Source organism: Lupinus angustifolius, unplaced genomic scaffold (assembly GCF_001865875.1).
Source record: "Lupinus angustifolius cultivar Tanjil unplaced genomic scaffold, LupAngTanjil_v1.0 Scaffold_181_46, whole genome shotgun sequence".
In the NCBI taxonomy this organism is placed as follows: domain Eukaryota; kingdom Viridiplantae; phylum Streptophyta; class Magnoliopsida; order Fabales; family Fabaceae; genus Lupinus; species Lupinus angustifolius.
This window is the reverse complement of record NW_017726622.1, coordinates 1-20,656: the sequence shown is the minus strand read 5'-3', so window position 1 is coordinate 20,656 and position 20,656 is coordinate 1. Positions and strand designations below refer to the sequence as shown.

The following is a 20,656-nucleotide window of genomic DNA, read 5'->3' as shown; positions in this document are numbered from 1 at the left end:
TCCACATTTGTAAGAACATGTGCATGTAAAGAAGTTGGTCCACTAATTTAGAATATAAATTAGAACATGGAATGCAAGCTTTGTTCCAAGTAAATGAGTAAATCAATGGAAATTGTAGAAAGAGTGATTATGAGGATGCTCAATTTTATATACTATAAGAAAGTAAATGGGTTGGGTTAAATGCAATACAGTTAAATGTTTCAGATTATAAGCTATATATGGTGCACCAGTAACATAAGATCAAGAAATGAAGTATATATAGTCATAGATAAAGAATGAAAGAGGTATGTGATAGGTAGACGTGAAAAAATAGGATTAGGATCGTGACCTTAAAATTTTGAGCAAAGAAATACATGTTTAATGTGATTAGTCCTTATACACCTTAGGTAAAGATATCTGAACATCCCGACTTTTTGGAGGATTTGGAAGGCATTGTCTAGGGAGTACTTTTAGAAACAAGATTTTCTTAACTAGTAAGGGATCTTAATGGGCATATACGGAGAGACATTAGAGGATTTCAAGGTAGACGTGGGGGTATATGTCATAGGGAAAGCAAATATGGAAGGTAAGACTATTCTATATTTCTCATCAACTTTTGATTTTATAATAACCATTATGTATTTTAAGAAGCTATAAGATCATTTTGTCGCATATAAATGTGGTTGCACATTCTCAAATTGATTTTGTTATTAAAAGGAAATGAGATAGGATGTTTTTATTGGATTGGAAAATCATATCTAGCTTAATGGTCCAACATGAGATTTTGGTTATAGATGTAAAGGTTGAAATTAGAGTGAGGAGAAAACATAGTGTCCCAAAATTCAAATGGTGAAAAATGAAGAAAGAGGAGCAATGGAGCTTCAACCAAAGCGTTTAGAAGAAGAGTTTTGGAAGGTAAAAGTGCTAAAGATATTTGTGGGGTATATATAATAGGGGAAACAAATATGAAAAGAAAGACTAATCTATATTTCTCCACAATTTTTACTTTTACAATAAACATCATTTATTTTAAAAGTCGGAAGAGTAGTTTATGACATATAAGCGGGGTTGCTTCAATTATATACGTTGAAGACTCTTGAACAACGGTAAAGGAGGTTTAAACCTATGACCTTTAGTATCTGATTAGATATTTCTTATTATTTACATAATAAAACAAGTTATCATGTATAATTTTATGAGGACATATGCATATATCTTTTGGTTGAAATGTGAGTCAAATTCATGTAATAGTATATGGAAAATGGAAGAGGTAAATCTGAAAAATGGGCTTTTCTTGCCTTTAGAAATTGGGGAGGAAGATGAAGAAACCTAATGCATATTTGGCTTTGTCATAATTTTTTGCTATGATATTTTTTATCATTTCAACACAAAACCTGTTTAGCACAATATTACATCGAATGATTATTTACTCATTTTCAAAATAGTATCATCTCAATAATTTTTCATAAAGACACTCTCTAATAGAGAAGACATCACCACAACAACCATACCTTGACTAAACAACCATACCTTGACCACCATCAAGACCACATCGTTGATTATAGCATTCATCTCAATTTCCCCAACACCATCACCTCCACTGGTGCCCAATTAGCCACTAATACACTGTCATTGCCACTCTAGGGAGTGAACCAGACTCCTCTCCATTACTGGAGAGGTCAGTTAGAGTATTTAATGTATATTGAAGAATAAAAATGTAATTCAGTGTAAATTAAAAGGATAAAAATGTCTTTTGGTTTTCATGTGTATTTTTATCTCATTGTCCTCTCCAGTAATGGAGAGTAGTCTGACTCCTAGAGAGTATGAGACATGTGTGGTGTACGGTGCCCATAATTAATGAGGTCAAAAATATATTTTAACTATACAAGTACTTTTTTCTCAATGATACAGGTATTATGTTGTTTATTTTACTATTTTCTATATTTATTGTATAATTAATTATTATAAGTCTACTCATAAATTTATTAAATATTTTGTTAGTTATAATGATCATTGTTTTATATTATCATATTGTTGATGTATAATTGAAAGAATATTATGACCTAAGGTGAACAAAGTATGACATCTTTTAATGGTTATTATGAAGTTGGTTATAATATTACTTGGCTTAAACATCTGAAAAGAAAAGTGTGTTTTACATTATTGTATCAAATTCTTTTGATATACAATGAACATTCATTTTTAATTTTTATTTTGCTCTCAAAATTTGTTGTGTTCTCAAGTTTGTTCAAATTTTGATTTACAAATTGTCATATAGTTAATTTCTTTATAAATTAGGGGCCTATTTCTTTTCCACACATTAGACCTATAAAATGTCAGCACCTACCCTGATTCCCACCATTGTAATTTAAAATGAACACCACCCCATCATGTAGTGGTAGTAGAGGGTCTCATGCAAGAATGGTATATGGTGTCATGCATGAGCGATGTTAACACTGAAGGGTCTTAGTTACATATAGGGATCACCTGCCCTAATAGTGTCCTATTCCTTATCTTAATCCAATCATATATTAACATATGGATAAAATAAAAATTTAAAAAAAGTAATAAAATAAAGTACTTTGATTGGCTTGGGATATGGAGTGGGACATCGTGTGGGACAGGTAATTTCCATCCCTAAATTACCGTTGTGATTAGGGTGTTAGCCAATAGTGATTTTAATGAGACTTTTAGTTTGCGACCTAAAAATGTTCCCAAATTAAAAACGGGTGTGACATGCCTCTTTGTGATTTTTTTTACAATTTTTTATGCCTTACCCATTTTAAAACAGGCTAAACAAAAAATTTCAAGATAGAAAAAATATGTTATATGTTATATAAAGTTGAATAAATTATATTATATTACAAAAATTTGAAGGCATTAAAATATACTATAGCACAATTTTATTTGAATTCTAGCAATTTTTTTTAAAAAAGATAAGCTCGTGGGTTGCTAATATTATCCAATAGGAATGTATGCGGGCAAACGAGTTAGACAAAATAGGTAAACAAAATAAAATTATATGTCTTGCTCACAAAAATACAAGTTATGTGGGTGAACATTTCCCATTTTACCATCAATATGAGGGAAGGTGAAAAGTAGACATATCAAAATGGGTGGGCCCGAAATTTCATAGGACTTGAACATCATATTATGTATTTTATATTAAAACTAGGATCTGCTCGGGCTAACCAAAGCAGGTTCGGGTTACCCATTTTTATCCCCCCCCTATTTTTTTGGGACATTTGGCTTGGTAGTAATCATTAGGCGAAGATCCTTTTATAACATAAATATTACTATGAACTTAAAATTAATAGATAATAAATATTAGTGTTATGAACTTTCATAAAAAATAGAGTAATTATTTATAAAATAAATATTTATAAGTTACATTAATGTTATAAAGTGACATGTAATGTAATTCCTACTATTTTGCAAAAAGTCTTTTTAATCACAAAAACAAAATAATGCATTTCAAATGGCCTTTCGTGGCCAACAACTCTTTTCCAATAATTGCATAGTTGCATTACGCAACATTTAAAACTTTGATGGCATAGTGTATGATATGAAAATTCTTTTCAATTCTTTGGCCTAGTATAGCCCCAATCGCATAATCACTCACATTATATATTAGTTCAAATGAATGGAGAAGTAACTAGGCTTCTCTTAAGATTGGAAAATGAGATAAAAAAATTTTATTGGATTAGAAAATCATATCTTGAGAAACCTAGCTGAATGGTCCAACATGAGATTTTGGTTCTATATGTAAAGGTTGAGATTAGAGTGAGGAGAAAAGGCCAATATAGTGTCCCAAAATTCAAACGGTGAAAAATTAAGAGAGAGGAGCAATGGAGCTTCATTCAAAGGGTTGAGAGGAAGAGTTTTGGGAGGTAAAAGTGCTAAAAATATTTGTGGGGTATATATAATATGGGAAACAAATATGAAAAGTAAGACTAATCTATATTTCTCCACAACTTTTACTTTTACAATAAACATCATTTATTTTAAAAGTCGGAAGATTAGTTTATGACATATAAGTGGGGTTGTTCAATTGTACACGTTGAAGACTCTTGAACAACGATAGAGGAGGTTTAAACCTATGATCTTTAGTATCTGGTTAGATGTTTCTTATTATTTACATATTAAAACAACTTACCTATATTTTCGTTTGTAATTTTATTAGTACAATATGCATATATCTTTTGGTTGAAATATGAGTCAAATTTATGTAATACTATATGGAAAATGGAAGAGGTAAATCTGAAAAATGGGTTGTTCTTGCTTTTAGAAAAATGGGTAAATATGTTTGACTTTGTCATAATTTTATGCTATGATATTTTTTATCATTTCAACACAAAACCTGATTGGCAAAATATTACATCAAATGATTATTTACTCATTTTCAAAGGCTTTAAGGCAAACCTCGTCAAAAAGGAAGGGATGTTCCTTATTTAGAAGATTGCTAAGGGGTTTAGCAATTTTTGAGAAATCTATGATAAATCACCGATAGAATATAACATGTCCAAGGAAATTACAAATTCCCTTGACATTTGTTGGTACCGATAATTTATAAACTACTTCTATTTTTGCCTGATCGACCTCAAGTCCCTTAGCAGAAATTTTATAACTCATGACTAGCTTTTCAATGCCCATAAAATGGCGCTTTTCCCAATTTAAGACCAGATTAGTCTCAACATATCGCTTGAGAATGGTCTCAAGGTTTTGCAAACATAGATAAAAGGAGACCCCAAATACAGAGAAGTCATCCATGAAAACTTCTATTCATTATTCCACAAGATCGGAAAAAAATAGCCAACATACGTTGCTAAAAGGTGGTTGCCACATTACATAAACTAAAAGGCATCTATCGATAAGCAAAGACGCCGAAGGAACATGTAAAAGTGGGTTTTTAATTATTAGCAGAATTAATTATGATCCGATTGTATCCGGAATAGCCATCCATAAAACAATAAAATGCTTGATCGGCGAGCCGTTCAAGCATTTGTTCCATAAAGGGTAACAAAAAGTGCTCTTTTTGGGTGGCTTTGTTAAGCCTTCGGTAACCAATACACATCTTCAAACTCTTTATCGTGTGGGTTGAGATGAGTTCATTATGCTCATTAGGGACAACAATCACCCCCGTTTTTTGGCATCACTTGCACGAGGCTAACCCATGCCCTATCCTAAATGGGGTAAACCATTGCAGCTTGAAGAATCCTCATTACTTCACCCCGCACCACCTCTTTCAAGGTGGGATTTAGCATCCTTTAAGGCTGAGAAATTGGCTTATATCCCTCTTCCAAATGTATCTTGTATATACAATAAGTCGGGTTAATCCCTTTTAAATTGGCATGAGTCCAGCCGGTAGCCCCAGAATGGACTTGGAGCACTTGTACTATATGTTTTTCCTCCTTCTCAGATAGAGAGCTGATGATGATAGTCGGTTTTCTGCCTTGCCCACTGGAATGATTTCTTAACTGGAATGAGCTCACCAGCTCCTTCCTCCACATCATTAGATAATTTAGAGAGCTCCTCTAGACCAAAGTCCTATACCTCCTCTAAGGGGTCAACCAATGATGCCTCCTCATTGGCTTTCATGCATACTTCATCAATAACATCCAACATAATACAATAACCCTTATCATTAAGGTGGTGCATAGTCTCAAAGACATAGAAAGTAAGTTCCTCATCTTGGATCCTCACTTTCAATTTCTCGTTATACACATCAATGATGACCTTTGTGGTCTTCATGAAGGACTTTCCAAGAATGAGAGGCACATTGATGTCTTTGTTGATGTCTAGGATAACGAAATCAACAAGGAAGACAAATTTGCCTACCCTTACTAGAATATCCTCTACAACTCCATGAGGATACTTCACAGAATGATATGCGAGTTTTAGAGACATCTAAGTTAGCCTAATCTCAAGGTTACATGTCCTACGTAGCATGGATAAGGGCATTAAGTTGATGCTAGCTCATAAATCTAGGAGGGTCTTTCCTATAGGTAGGTTCTCGATCGTAACTGGTAGGGTAAAACTATTGAGGTCTTTGAACTTAGGTGGAATGAAATTTTTAATTATGGCACTACAACTTGCATCTAGTTTCAAAGTCTCATTTTATGGAGGCTGACACTTCTTAGTAAGAAATTTCTTCATGAACTTCACATAAGCTGACATTTGCTCTAATGTTTCAGTAAATGGAATGTTTATTTGCAATTTGTGGAACATATCCACAAATCTCTTAAATTGTTGTTCACAACATTTATTTTTGAACCTTAGGGTAAGGAACTAGCCTAGTTGGTTTCATTTTGCTCAGTAGTTCCCATCTACCTTCCATATCTCGTTTGAACCACTTGGTTCGAGATTTCCTACAAGAGTACTAGGTTCATTGGTTTTTTCTTCCTTAACCCTCCTAGTGTTCTTCTCACCACCCACATCATTGCCAACTAATTTTTCCCCCTAAGTGGTTATCGCTTGACACTGCTCTTTGGGTTTAGTTCAGTATGTGCTGAAAAGGCGCCCATATTCTGATCACTCACTTGTTTGCAAATCTGCCCAACCTGAATTTTTAGGTTCTTAATTAAGGCATCAATACTTTTTTTGGTTGGCCAATGACAGTTGCATAAATTGGTTAAGGGTGTCATCTAACTTGGTTGTTTTATCATGATAGGGTGGTTGAAATGGGGGTTTACTATTGAAGGGGCTAGCTTCATTCCTCCAAGGATGGTTATAATTCTACTTATTAAACCCACGGTTGACATTCTAGTAATAACCATAATTCCTTTGTTGATTCCCCATGTATTACACTTCCTCATATTAAGGAATGCAACATTGAGTCGGGTGATCGCCAAAGTAGACGTCACACAACATAGCTTGTTGTCTATGGGGACTCTTAGACAACATCTTAAGTTGTTGTGGAAAATTTGCCATTTGTTTCGTCAGTGCTTCAAGTTGTTAAGTCAACAGTTTTTTCTGGGTAAGAATAGCATTCTACATGCCTTATTCCAAAATTCCCCTCTTCGGAGGGTTACCTCGACCACTGTGACTCTCTTGATGGCACAGAGTCATGGCTTCGATAATACTGACAGCATCATCCTGGCTATTATAAGCAAGAGAGCCATAGATGTGGCATCTAGGATCAGCCTATGTTGATGTTGCAATCCATGCCAAAAGAAGTGTATTTAGGTTTCTCTCTCAAACCCACGATTAGTACACTTCCTTAATAATGACTTATATCTTTCTCATGCCTCACCCAAGGTTTCATTGGAGGATTGGGAGAAAGTCGATATCATCATTTTTGCTTCCATATATTTCAAATGAGAAAAGAATCGGGATAATAACCTAGTTCTTAATAAGTCTCAATCCTCTAAGAGTTGAGGTTGTTAATCGAGGTGCCATTCCTTGGCCCTTTCGATCAATGAAAACTGAAACATTAGGAGGAACAATGTGGGCATGTCCTCTTCACTCATGTCGACCGTATGACACAACTCAAAGAACTTGAACAAATGAGAATGTGGATCCTTATGGTCCATACCGTGAAGGGTACACCTTGTAATAACTAGACAATGTCAATTTTCAAATCCAGACGTTGAGAATCCTTCACGAATACCTCAGCGCGTCACCATTAAATAAGTTTTGGTAAGAGGGATTCGTACCTCCCAAGCCATCGACCACGATGGCTTGGTTCTGTTGCTTCTCCGTCATAGCTTCTTTGGCTATGATCTTCAAATGTGAATTTTATACCTGTTGGGCTAGGAACCTTTCTTTCTAGTCTGACTGTTGTTCTTTCTTGTGGTTCTTTCGATCTCTAAATCAAATTGTAATTTATCGTTTGAAATTTTACTCACATATAAAATAAAACAACCTCACAAGGATAGTAAAAAATATATAATTGAAAAGAAAAACACAAAGAAGCGGTTTACTATGCTAACTACTAGTTTTAGATGCAATTCCCCGACAACGGCATCATTTTGCTAACCAGAAAATAGGTAAAAAAAATACTACCTCCATGTCAAAAACAAGTATAAAAAAGTAATTTACCATCTCCACGAGGAATTGCTTAAAGCTATAGTCTTGCAACTCTTTAAATGTTTCTCATCTCAATAATCTTGGGTTGTTTGTTGTGTGACACAAACATTTTGATTGTACTTTATATTATGATAATTACAGCTGATGTTAAACTTCACACTCATAATCAGTTTCCACTTTGATTGTTTTATTTCATACCAATTAGAACAAACAGTCCATAAAACACTTCAAGATGACTAATTATTAATGTCTTAGTCAATTAGTCACTTATGCAAGAAAAACATATGTCTTGGGATTTCGATGCCCAAGAATAAAATTGATAACTTACAATATCATGCCCCTATGTCTAGTGATACAAGTATGCAAGTTGAGAAAAAAAATACAACACCTAAGGTGTGTTAGCCTCTAATGTCTTGGTCTATGCTATCACTTTATCATAGGTAAGTCTATGTCTAGTAAATACAATGATAAAATTAATATATATGAACCTTCAAACATGTCTCTATGTCTTGGAAGACATGTTATTTAGTTTGAGAGTTATAAAATATTAATATTAGTTCTATGTCTAGGTACTAAAAAGTGACATGCATGCAATGGTAAATAAATTAAGTCTATGTCTAGTAAATACAATATTTGTTGAGTACAGTAAGTTCAGATTCATGCAAAAATTACTTAAGCAAATTATTCTAATATCGCGCAAAAGTTGATCAATACTAAAGCAAGCACTAAGTAAAGACAAAACTCAAAATGGCAATGAACTTCTTGGAATATAATAGAATCAAAGATGGTTACATCAAGTTTGTGCTACATTTAACCTCAACTAAAAGATTCTTAGCTACTCATATCCACACAATGTAGAATAATGGGACGATACACTCATGGAGTGATAGAACCACGCACAATCGTGTAACGATTATCACCTATGATACTTACACTTAGTTTTAATGAAATAAGTAAGCTAAACTCTCTAAAGAAAAACTAAAATTCAAAGTACAATTCGAAGTAGGAAAGTAGTGTACAAATGAAATGTTCTAAAACTCCCTAAATAGTATTCTAAAGATGGCTTCTGCAGTCAGTGCACCATAGTTGCGATGAGTGTGGGATCCGGCTGTCTTGGCATGACGTATGCACACACCAATCTATGCTGAGCATGGAGTCCTCCACTAAGTGTGACGTTTGGTTGAACCAGGTTGCGTTGAGTGTGGTTTGTTGCGCTAAGCACACCACCCATTGCGCTGAGTGTGGAGGTGGTGTTAAGCGTATTCCAGACAATAGCTAATTGATTTATATCTCGAACTTCAGCGCTCAGCGCAGGATGTGCGCTCAGCATGGCTCTTCTTACATTGAGCGTAGAAGTGGCGTTGAGTGCAGCTATCAGATGCTATCAATTTTGTTGGGCGCGAATCTGGTGTTGAGTGTGGCCAAGCTAAGTTCATAATTTCGCTTTTTCATGATCTTTTGACCTTATAAACCTACAAAACCACTTACGAGCAAACTTAGCCCAACATTTGATATTTTAATCATGTAATAGTATTTTTCCAATGATTTAGTTAATTAAGTTGTTAAGTGCTATAAAATTCTAGTGTCATTTAAGGGTCAAATTAGCACTTAACATTAATCGATTAAGACTCAATTTATCGATTAAACTAGTAACTTTTAAGAATATCTCATTAATTTAAAAAGCAGAATTAGAGGTCCGCTACACCTATTCACCCCTCATCCCCCTTGGTGACTGTATGCCCTTTTTATCCAACATATCCATATTCTGAGTGAATTCGAGAACAGTTCATATAGTGTAGTAAAAATTTGAAAAGAAAGAGTTGAGCTATTTTATCCTAGTGATGGTGTGGTTGATAGTCTGCTTATACATTTTGGGCAGTGCCACAAACGTCTTAAAGAGAGAGACATGGTCGTGACTCAGCTACTAATTATTCGTTCGTGCCATTTAGAATTATTGCAAACTACATAAACAACAGGATTGATAAATCATTATCTTGTATAAGATGTAGTTAGTTCCATTTTATTTGAATTTATCTATAGTTTATTTTGTTAGTTATTATTTAGATCATTATTATCTCAATGTTTCTAACAACTTTTGTCTATATAATGAATTACTTGAACTGACTCATATTTGAGTTTGATCTATCTTTACCGGCTAAATTTTTATATGGTATTAGAGCAGATTAATCACCCATAACCTATATTGTCACTATTCTGCTGTCAAGGTGCCGAAAATTCGAAACTTTGATCAATCACATCTCTTTGTCGTATCACCTTCTTTTTAGCATCCATTTGTTCTTTCAACCTCACAATTCTAAATTCCATGCAATAATCATTCAAATAGGCAAATACTCTCCAATATAACAATTCACTTTCTTAGTTTTATATATTTGTTTAAGTTCCCACTCACAATCATTTTGATGATATTTTATCTCCAAGTGATGAATTATATGAGCGTTAACTTCTTTTTTCATTGATGATTATTCCTGTGGTGTTTATACCATGGAGTTTTCTTCCCACGAATGACTATTGTGGTGTTACCCATTTTCTGTCATTGTTGAATTATGTTAGTAGTGGATTTTCCAATCAACAATCATTCGGGTGATGATTTATACCATTGTGTTCTATTTAAACTGACGTTCATCTGATGATACATTTTTCTTCAATTGATGGATTATGTCAGTAGTGACTTCTTTTCATATCGACGATCATTTGATGATTATATTAATCATTCACTTCCCACCAATGATCATTTATTTTGTGCCTTTTGTCACATTGATGAATATATTTGTTATAGTTGTCTTTCAAATCGATAATCATTTAGATGTTGATTATACGAGCAAATTTTGCATTTCACAACATCTTTCAACGACTTTTACGGAGTCCGTATAATTGTTTGATTATTTTCATTTTAAAATGAATTATTTGTAACAAGCTTAAAGCTCTACTAAGAATTAACTTGAGGTGACGTGTTAGATATATTTAGGTTGATAGATCACTATATTATCTAATATTTAGTTAGTTCCATTTTATTTGAGTTTATCTATAGTTTATATTTATCTTTTTAATTATTATTTTAATCGTTATTATCTTATCACTTATAACAACTTTTGTCTATATAATAAATTACTTACATTGACTCATTTGAATTTGATTAATCTTTATCATCCTAAAGTTTTACACAAATTCACTAAAAGTGATCATTATCCTTGTGCTATTTATGTTTGTGTTTGTGCTGCATGATAATCTCAAATGCCTTTATGCTTATCTGATCCTTTACAATGTTTTTTTATAGCTACAAAACAAGAAATCTTAATTTTTGATGATCATAATATTTTACTTGTGTGTTGAATGACATATTTCTTTCCTATTAGAGATAAACTATATTTGAGTGTAATAATTTTTATCAATTCCAGTAATTTTTAAAATTTAAAACAAGTAGATTTAATTTAATTGGTAATAATAATTGTCTTAACTATATTAATTATGAATTTAATGAATACTATAAATTTTGTACTAAATTACAAATTTAATATTTTCAAGATATTTAATACTTCATTTTGAATTCACACTTTCTAGTTTTGTAATTCTTAAATAATATCCTTAACACATTTATTAACATTATCCTAATTTAATTTAGGTTTTGTTAACGACGGTCCGGTAACATGTTTCTTTTTGGAAATTGATATATTTATAACATTTATGTGTATCAGTACATATGTATGCTGAATCTCCAAAGTTATGGTAATTTTTAATAAAAATATGAGAAATAATTGCATACCTTATTAGCCATTAGGTTGATCGTGCTTATATGAAAATATTTTGAACATGTTAGCCTTCGAAAATAAGCTAGTGTTTTGATAATGTTTATATGAAAATATTTTGATTATAAAAGTAAAATTCATTTCATCATCTCTAATTCTCTACACTTCTAAAATTTTAATCTTTTACTATTATCCTAGCTGCCCATAAAAAATTATCTAATTATTTAAAGAAAATAGTATGTTTGATGTAGGTGAAGGTTTTGTTTGGGAGTTATGTGGGAAATGGAAGGAGAAATATTAAAGGGTTTGAATTATAAAATTTAGAAGAGGGAGGTTAAACTAATGATCATGTAAGAATTTTTTTTCCTTTAAAAATGTAATTAACAATGAGAAATGTACGATAATGTATAACTATATATTATTATTAAAAATATTTATCTAATTTGATATTTTATCTTCAAACAACCACAATTTGAAGGAACTTTTAAAATAGACACATGGAAGATTTTGGAGGGTTTTAGAAACCCTCCAAAACCTTCCCCTCTCCTTTATGCAACTCTCAAACAATGGAAAGACTTTCCCAAGTCATAATTTCCCCTCCAAAACCCCACTCCCAAACAAAGCTTAAAGGACATGATATAAATACTACATTTTAGGCTTTGTTTGGGAGTTATGAGGGAAAGGAAAGTGATCAAAAGTTTACGAAGGGGAGGAAGGCAAAGGAAAGAAATCCTCTCCTTTGTTGAAGAGTATGAAATTTAGATGATGGAGGGTAAACTAATTATAATGTAAAAGTATTTATTTATTTTCCTTTAAAAATGTAATTAACAATGAAAAATGAAGAATAAGATATAATTATATAATATTACTAAAAATAGATATTCAGAGGGAAACCTCCAAAACTTTTCTCTCTCCTTCATCTAACTCCCAAAGAATGAGAAGACTTTCCAAAGTCATATCTTTTTCTTCATTTTCCTCCAAATCTCCACTCCCAAACAAAGCAAAAAAATAATGCAGAACTCTTTGTCAGGTTCATCGTTGTTTGTGGTGGTTTGCGAATTGTGCTGCACGCAAGTGGATTTGAGGTCCGAGGGAGGCACAGGAGCATGATTTTTTTTAATTATATAAATAAACTTCCTAAATTAGTTTTTTATTTCACATATTTTGACCAGTAAATACTTTATGTATTTTATTTGTAAATATTTTTATTTGCAACTTGATATTTGTAAATTATGGGTTTAACTCCCAGTGTTGAGGTTATGCTTATCACATTGCAGAAAAATATTGTTGTGGGGGTCACAATTATAGTAATACTGATGTGGAGAATTCTAAAATCACTAATATAATGAGCACAATTATACTTGAGAAGTAATATTTACAACAATTATTTGGTTCTTTTTGTTTCCAACCATCATTTTTTTATCTCCAATTGTAACTATTTTTTATGGGCAAGACTTTCGAACCTCCACCCTCCTTTGCTCGACCTCTTTTCTCTTAACTATCAAACTATTTTATAACTTTTTTTTTTAATTTGTTATGAGTGAGACTCGAACTTACAACCTCGTTCACTCTATTTCTTAAACCTCCACACCTTAATCATCAGAACACATTTCACTTCCTAATTCATTCCCAACCACCATATTGGAGTAACAATAATAGGGGGAAATAATATTGGAGATTGGAAATCTCATTAACATTAGATAACAGCAAAAATATTTAGCAAGCTCAAGTTTTCATATGTTCTGAAAAATAACAGGCACACAATTTAAACCCTAATTAGAATCCTACAAATAAGGCTGATCGAACAAGGGGAGTAGTCCAAAACCAACAGTATTCTTGAAAACAAAAAAAAACTAACAAATATTCCATCCAGTTCTAGTTCTTCTGCTCATACTACTGGACATTTGGACTTGAGTTAACTAAGCCTACCATGTACGTTTACAATTTTCACAATAATGGGTTTGATGGGATTTACCACTGTGAATAGCTCCACAGTTGTAACAGAAAGCATGTCCACACCTGCAATCCAAAATAGAAGGAACTTTTATCAATTTATTCTTATTACAAAGTTAACTAATGTAACATAGTGCATGAGTCTCTCATCTAATGAGTTTTGGCGTAGATGCATGCAATTTTAGTGGAGATTTTTTTCCAAAATTTAAACTCATGACCTCTTGATCATTAAGCAACCTTTTTGTTCTTGAGAATACAAATATTCTACTTCAAATTATTAATCCAGGTTTAATGTTTTAGATAAATTTTCAAACCCTGAAACTATTTTTAAGAAACTGCTTCGAGGATGTCTTCAGTTAGAATCAATAACTATGCAATAACATGGCATATTTGATCCTTATAGTTTCTTTCAAAACTCATCCCCTAAAATTACTAGACAGAGTTACAATGGTATATTTGATGGTTCTTCGTGCCAAACTATGTCTACATTGCAGTCCATACAACAAAACTGCAACTGGAAATGCTTAAGAAAAGAAAAAAACTGAGAGATTGAAATCAGGGTTTGCATAAAAATTGAACATATAGGATGGCCAAATCTAAAAACTGGATGAGTTATTAATGTCACCAACATGATCCAGTGTAAAAACAAGAGAATATTTCAGTTGTGGTACTTCCATAAACAACCGTAATTATGGCGGCAGTTATAGTTGGAAATAGTATGATACTTTTCTGCATGCACCATGGGAATTAAACATGGAATATTAGCAGTTTTATGTGACAATTGTCTGATATGTAAACTATACGTTAAGATGAGCGAGGTGTAATCTAAATATCAAGGTGTGTGGGATGTAGGTGAAGTATATTATGAATAAAAATAAAAAGGATGAGTCAAAGAACTACCACCTAATGGGATATGAGGAGGGGATAAATGTACATAAACATATCTTCCTAAGTTATTTTATTAGGTGAAGATATTTCTAAGATTTGAATTCATAACTCACAACAATCTTGTACATTATACAAAAACTCACCCAATAACCCAAATCTCAAATATAGAAGTACAAATAACACAACCCCTGACAAATAAAACCTTAACATTGAGTGAAATAGGTTGAGAAGTACTCTTTGGTCCTTAGAGTTTTTTTAAGAAAAATACAAATAAGTTCGTAAATTCATATTTTAATTAGTTTAAAGACATAATTAACTTTATATAAGAACTTGTTCAAATTCCCCAAACTACCCGAACCTGTTAATTCTGATTATACAATATGTTGATCCAAACATAGAAAACTGACCTGCATTTAATGTACATGCATCCCTCAGATTTTTCAACAAAAATCCTGCACTTTGAACATCTGCTCCACTTTTTATCATTAGCAAGCTGCATCAACATGATATCTTCTTTTTCTCTCTCATCCTTATTCAGTTTCTGAAACTCATCACACTCAATCCCCTTATGCCACGAAACCCTACACTGCGCACAGAACAATCTCCTACAATTAGGGCACTCAGATTCTTTCACCAACTCTCCACCATCGTTAATCATAAGCGCAGAGCAATCCTTAAAAGGACAATAGAATTTCTCATTTTCAAGAATCATAGCCTCACACAATGCATCACCCCAACGATCAAACACTTCCTTAGGAAGAATTCCACGACAACGTTGAAGCTCCAATAGCCCTAGTTCACATTCTGGTTGAGGGCACTGAATTTTAACAACGTTCTCATCAAGCTTCGATTCCACGTACATTACTACACAGTCAGTGCAATAAGAGTGAGAACAATTATGGATACGAAACGCGTTGTTTACCGTTTTGGTTTCAGTACAAATATGACATACGAAAGAAGTGATAATATTATTATTAATGGATTTAGAAGATTCTCCCATTTCAAAGATTCTTTTACGTTTCTCAAAAGGAGTGTTTCGGGGCTTGGAAGTGAGGATTGTGACGTCGTCGTTTTGATCGTCGTCGGAGTTGGAGAGATCAATAACACTGGGAAGGTACAAGTGAGGGTTGAGAGAGTAATGTTCAACAGAGATAGCGGTGGATTTGTGTTTACCTTTGTCAGAGAATGGTGTGAAACGAAAGGTTTCAACATCTATCACTTCAGGTGTTGAAAGAGGAGATGGAAGGTTTTTCATTCTCTGTAAATGGAATTGAAATGATAGAATGATATGAATTATTTCACTTTCTCACTCTTGGTCTTCCCCATATTGCTATCTTACTGTCTAAGTCTCTCATTTCCCAAACTATGTTCATTTGTTGAAGCCTTATTGGCTTCTGGTCCACCTTGTTTACATAAATGCAAAATGTTGTAACTAATTGTGGGAATGTGTTAATGGATAATCTAGTGACATTGTTTAAGTGGTTTGAAATAAAAAAATTAGTATCAGAAAGTTTCTTGCTATATTGAATAAATTGTATATTTTCTCTTAGTTCAAAATGAATTTATAACAACAAATACAAAATGAACTTATGACTGGATTCTTGCCAAAGATATTAAAGGTATATTTTCATTGAAAAATGATGTATTTCAAATTTCAATGTTGAAAATGATAACAACACTTAAAAGGTTTTTTTTATGTAGAGTTTAGGAGGAGGAGAAATTAAATGGAAAGTAAAGGCAGACTTTGGAACTATCATATTATTATATTTTATGGTTATCAAGTCTTTTTAATAACTGAAATTCCCTTTGCCCTAAATAAAAGCTTCAAGATTTGCTCTAGAGCACATGCTAGAAAAGTTGTCCTTGTTGTTGTGTTAACAAGTGCAACAGAGTGTATTGTTTAAGGAAATATAAAACATGTAGAAAACTAACTCCAATATTTCTTTAAATGTGAAAACATCATTTTGAGGAGAAATTTCATTTTTCATTTAAACAACATCCTTAGGATAATTATTAATGTTTCACAAACTATTTAATTTATATTCATAAAAATTAATTGCATACAATTATTGTATTAAAAAATAGTGAGAATTAATTGTATAAATTTATTGTTTGAGAAGGAATCCACTTTATAATAATGGTAGAAGAGTATATATTGATTGTCCCACAAAATTGTGTTACTTGGTTGGAAAAATAAAATTTTAATTTAAACTAATTAAGTGAAAAATGGAATAAGTAAATATTTTTATCCCCAATCAACTAGGGGTGTAAATGGTTCTAGACCCAGAACTGATTAAATTGAAACGAACGATACCAACAAATTGCTTCGGTTCAGGATTCCATACTAATACTTTGGATCACAAAACTCACTAAAAAGTTATGCAAGTTTATGACTAATGAGCTAGTTGGTTCAACTTCAAATGTTTAGTAAATTAATTGATTGTTCAAAGAACTTATAAGTGTAAATGATGGAAATGAGTTTATAATAAGCCTATTACTTATAAGATATATGTCACTTCAATTAAGTTCATAAATAAAAACTTATAACTAAATATGATTTCTTAAAAATTGTCTCTAACTGAATAGTGGTAATGTTATAGTGGCAACTTAGTACCAAACCTCCCAGCCACTAACATCCCTAAGTCCGAATAGGGAACCTTTCACCAAAAGAGTGTTGCATTTTATTCACTAGACTAGGAAACAATTGCTTTAGTAAGCAAACTTTGATAGAAACAACAACATCAAATTGTTGTAACTTCTCTTAGAATCCGCAGCACCACTGTACCTTAGCACAAGGCACCAAACCAGCATAGCTAGTGAGATATAGTTGCAACGTTTGACAATAAATATTAGATATCGTAAAGGTTTTCAAAAGCAAAATCATGAGGGCAGTGGATATCGAACCCCGGAACAAGACTTTACTAAACAGTGCAACCAGAGATTTAAATTGCGGCAACAATATTGCGACTGAATCCAAATCACATTGATGCAGCCGCAACAGGCCGCAACGTAACCGCGTCGGACCGCACCGCAACCACATCAGACCGCATTTAAACTGCATTAGGCAGTATCGAATTCGAAAATAGATTTTTATTCACAAAATAATCCACACTGCAACGGCCACAATCCACATTGCAACGGCACAATGACCATAATCATAGTAACCACAACTATTACCGTAATTATGATCGCAACCGCAATTGCGATCGCAACCTCAATTTAAAACAAATGTTATACTGTTTTGGCAACCGAATTTGTACCTCTTCAAACATTAAATACTAAAACAATAAATCCAATAAGTATTGAATGTGGGACCTTATTACTGAAACACAATGACCAACAGTACAAACCGGAAAGTCGGCAACCTTGTTGCCCACACACCTTTTCATATTAAAGTCCCAAACCATTGCCACCAGCCATGAGCTATTAAAATCCTTTACAACCTTTAATACTTCAATTGTAAAATGAAAGTTGCCATCACTTGGTATAAAACAACAACCCAATCGGAGGGGATTACGTGTCCCAACTTGGTATCTCTATTCCTGTCTTGTTCCACTTATATTTAGACATGCGAAATTAATATATTATTTTAATAAAATAAAAATAAAATGATGTGTTATTTTTGACTTGTTGGCAAACACTGATTGGTCTGAGATATTAGACATTAACTTTTATAGGACAGATACTACGTCGGAGTTGTCGTTCAACAGCGCTTATTTTAGATGTATAACAGTGTTTTCATGCGCTTTCTGTTTGACCGCAGTAGTATATGGTCATCATTAACAACGTTTCACAAACTTTGTTGTATTGACTATATACTACAGCGCAACATATAAAAAACGTTGTCATATAGTGCATCAATACAATAGCGCATCATCCACAAAACGTTGTCATATAGTAGATCAATACAACAGTGCATCATCTACAAAGCGTTGTCATATAGTCTTAAATAAACATCGTATTTTATAGGCCTTATTAACCGTGCTTGTTGTTGCGCTGTTGAAGTTCATATATTTAACAGCGCAATAACAGAAAAGCATTGTTGTATGATTCATAAATTTTCTCAAACAACACCTTAATACAACAGCGCATCGCACATATAGCGCAGTTGTATTAATAATGTACAACGATGCTTTCTGTAAAAAGCGATGTTGAAGTTATCCTTTACAACAGCGCATGTCAGGGCTTCCCCTAGAAGTCGTTGTTAATTTGTATAAATTGATACTTGCATATACATTTATTAGCAGAACAGACATTCTCAACAGCACAGACATTTATACATTCTGAATAATACAGACACATTAATATAGGTCAGAAGTTTGTTTTATTAAACATCAATACAATACAAAATACAAACAATGAATATCATGTCAATTATGTTTTGACAGAGTACATAATTACAAAAATTACAAAGAAACAATATTATACAAATTACAAAAAATCAAAATTACACAAAGACTACTTGCATCTATTTTTTTCCTTTTCTTTTATTGTTTTTGTTTTTTAGAGTCATCCTTGTATGGAGGAGCATATTGATTTACCCAAAGCCCTTCATCATGATCATCTCTTGAATATAAATCATCATCTGTAACTGGTCCGCTCTCACACGACTGATATGTGCCAAAAAAGGATCATCTTCATCAATATCTTCATATTTTTGGTCATCAATATTATTGACGATTATTTTGTTAGTTAAAAGAACAATGGACCATTGCATGTCAGCTGGGTCACTAACATAGAATAATTGTTGAGCTTGTGATGCTACAATAAATGGCTCATCTTTAAATCCTGACCTATTAAGATCCACTTGCATTAACCATAACTCATCAACTCGGAAGCCATTGTTGTTATCAACTCACCTACAATAAAAAACTAGCATCATAAACATTGTGTAATCCAATTCCCAGATGCGTTCAATCACTCAAAAGTATGACATGTTCACATATATTGAGTTTTTATCTTTTGCACTTGACAAGTAAAGTTCGAGCAACAAGAGTCACACCACTATTTTGCATTTTACTTTGATCATCTTGTTTTTTCGTATAAAATGTGAACCCATTAATTAGGTAACAAGTGTAGGATAAGACATGAAGGCTTGGACCATTGGCTAACCATTTCAATATTTCGGAAACCGAATGTACATTTATATTCAACTCCTCATCAATCTGATTTTTTAGCCACTTTATGAAACACCGATTATGCTCTTTGGAAATCCAATTTTCATTCTTACTTGGGTAACACTTCCTTAGCATCTCCTTGTGTCTTTCAACATATGACTCAACCTCGTCCGCATTATGTAAAACATATAAGTGCGTTTGCTCCAATTCAGTTCTTGTTATAGTCAATATTTCATTCCCAGTAATACCTTCAGCAAATGTTTTTTTTTGCATATCGAGGCTTTGGAATGCCCATGAAATCACCATCGGTAAGGTATCTAGTACAAAAATCAAGAGCTTCTTCAACTACATATCGCTCGACAATACAACCCTCTAATCTTAATTGGTTCTTCACATACCCTTTTAATGTCTTCATATAACGCTCAAAGGGGTACATCCATATCATATAGGAAGGATAATGTCTTCATATAACGCTCAAAAGGGTACATTCATCTCATATAGGAGGGTCACATAGTTGTTCTTTCGAACAAGAAGAAAGTGGGAAATACATTTCAAGCTCACACAAAGTAAAAATAATTTGTCTTTGTAATGCAGGTAATTTCTCAGGGTCAATCACTTTGCTACAAATTGCCTTGAAGAAGAAGCATAACCTAGTTATGGTTCCTCGAACTTTTTTAGGTAGAATTGACCGTATTCCAATAGGCAAGAAATGCTCCATAAGTACATGACAATCATGAGACTTAAGACCTTTTAACTTGAGGGCTTTCATTGATACGAGGTTCTGAATGTTGAAAGAGTATCCTTCTGGAACTTTAACACCATGAAAAAATTTACAAAATTCCATTTTCTCCTTCCTCAACAAAGTATAAGCTGCTGGAGGTAGAAATGTATGTTTTCCCTTCATTATCGGTCTCAATTCCTTTCTTA

The 20,656-nt window shown here is 32.8% G+C and overlaps 1 protein-coding gene across 1 annotated transcript; it reads right to left on the bottom strand.

The window, feature by feature from the left end:
• Positions 1-14,973: 14,973 nt before the first annotated feature.
• Positions 14,974-15,929, bottom strand: LOC109340492 (E3 ubiquitin-protein ligase RNF144A-like). Its single transcript, XM_019578199.1, has one exon. It carries the CDS (start codon positions 15,865-15,867, stop codon positions 14,974-14,976), a length of 894 nt encoding a protein of 297 aa, XP_019433744.1. The 5' UTR covers positions 15,868-15,929.
• Positions 15,930-20,656: the final 4,727 nt, after the last annotated feature.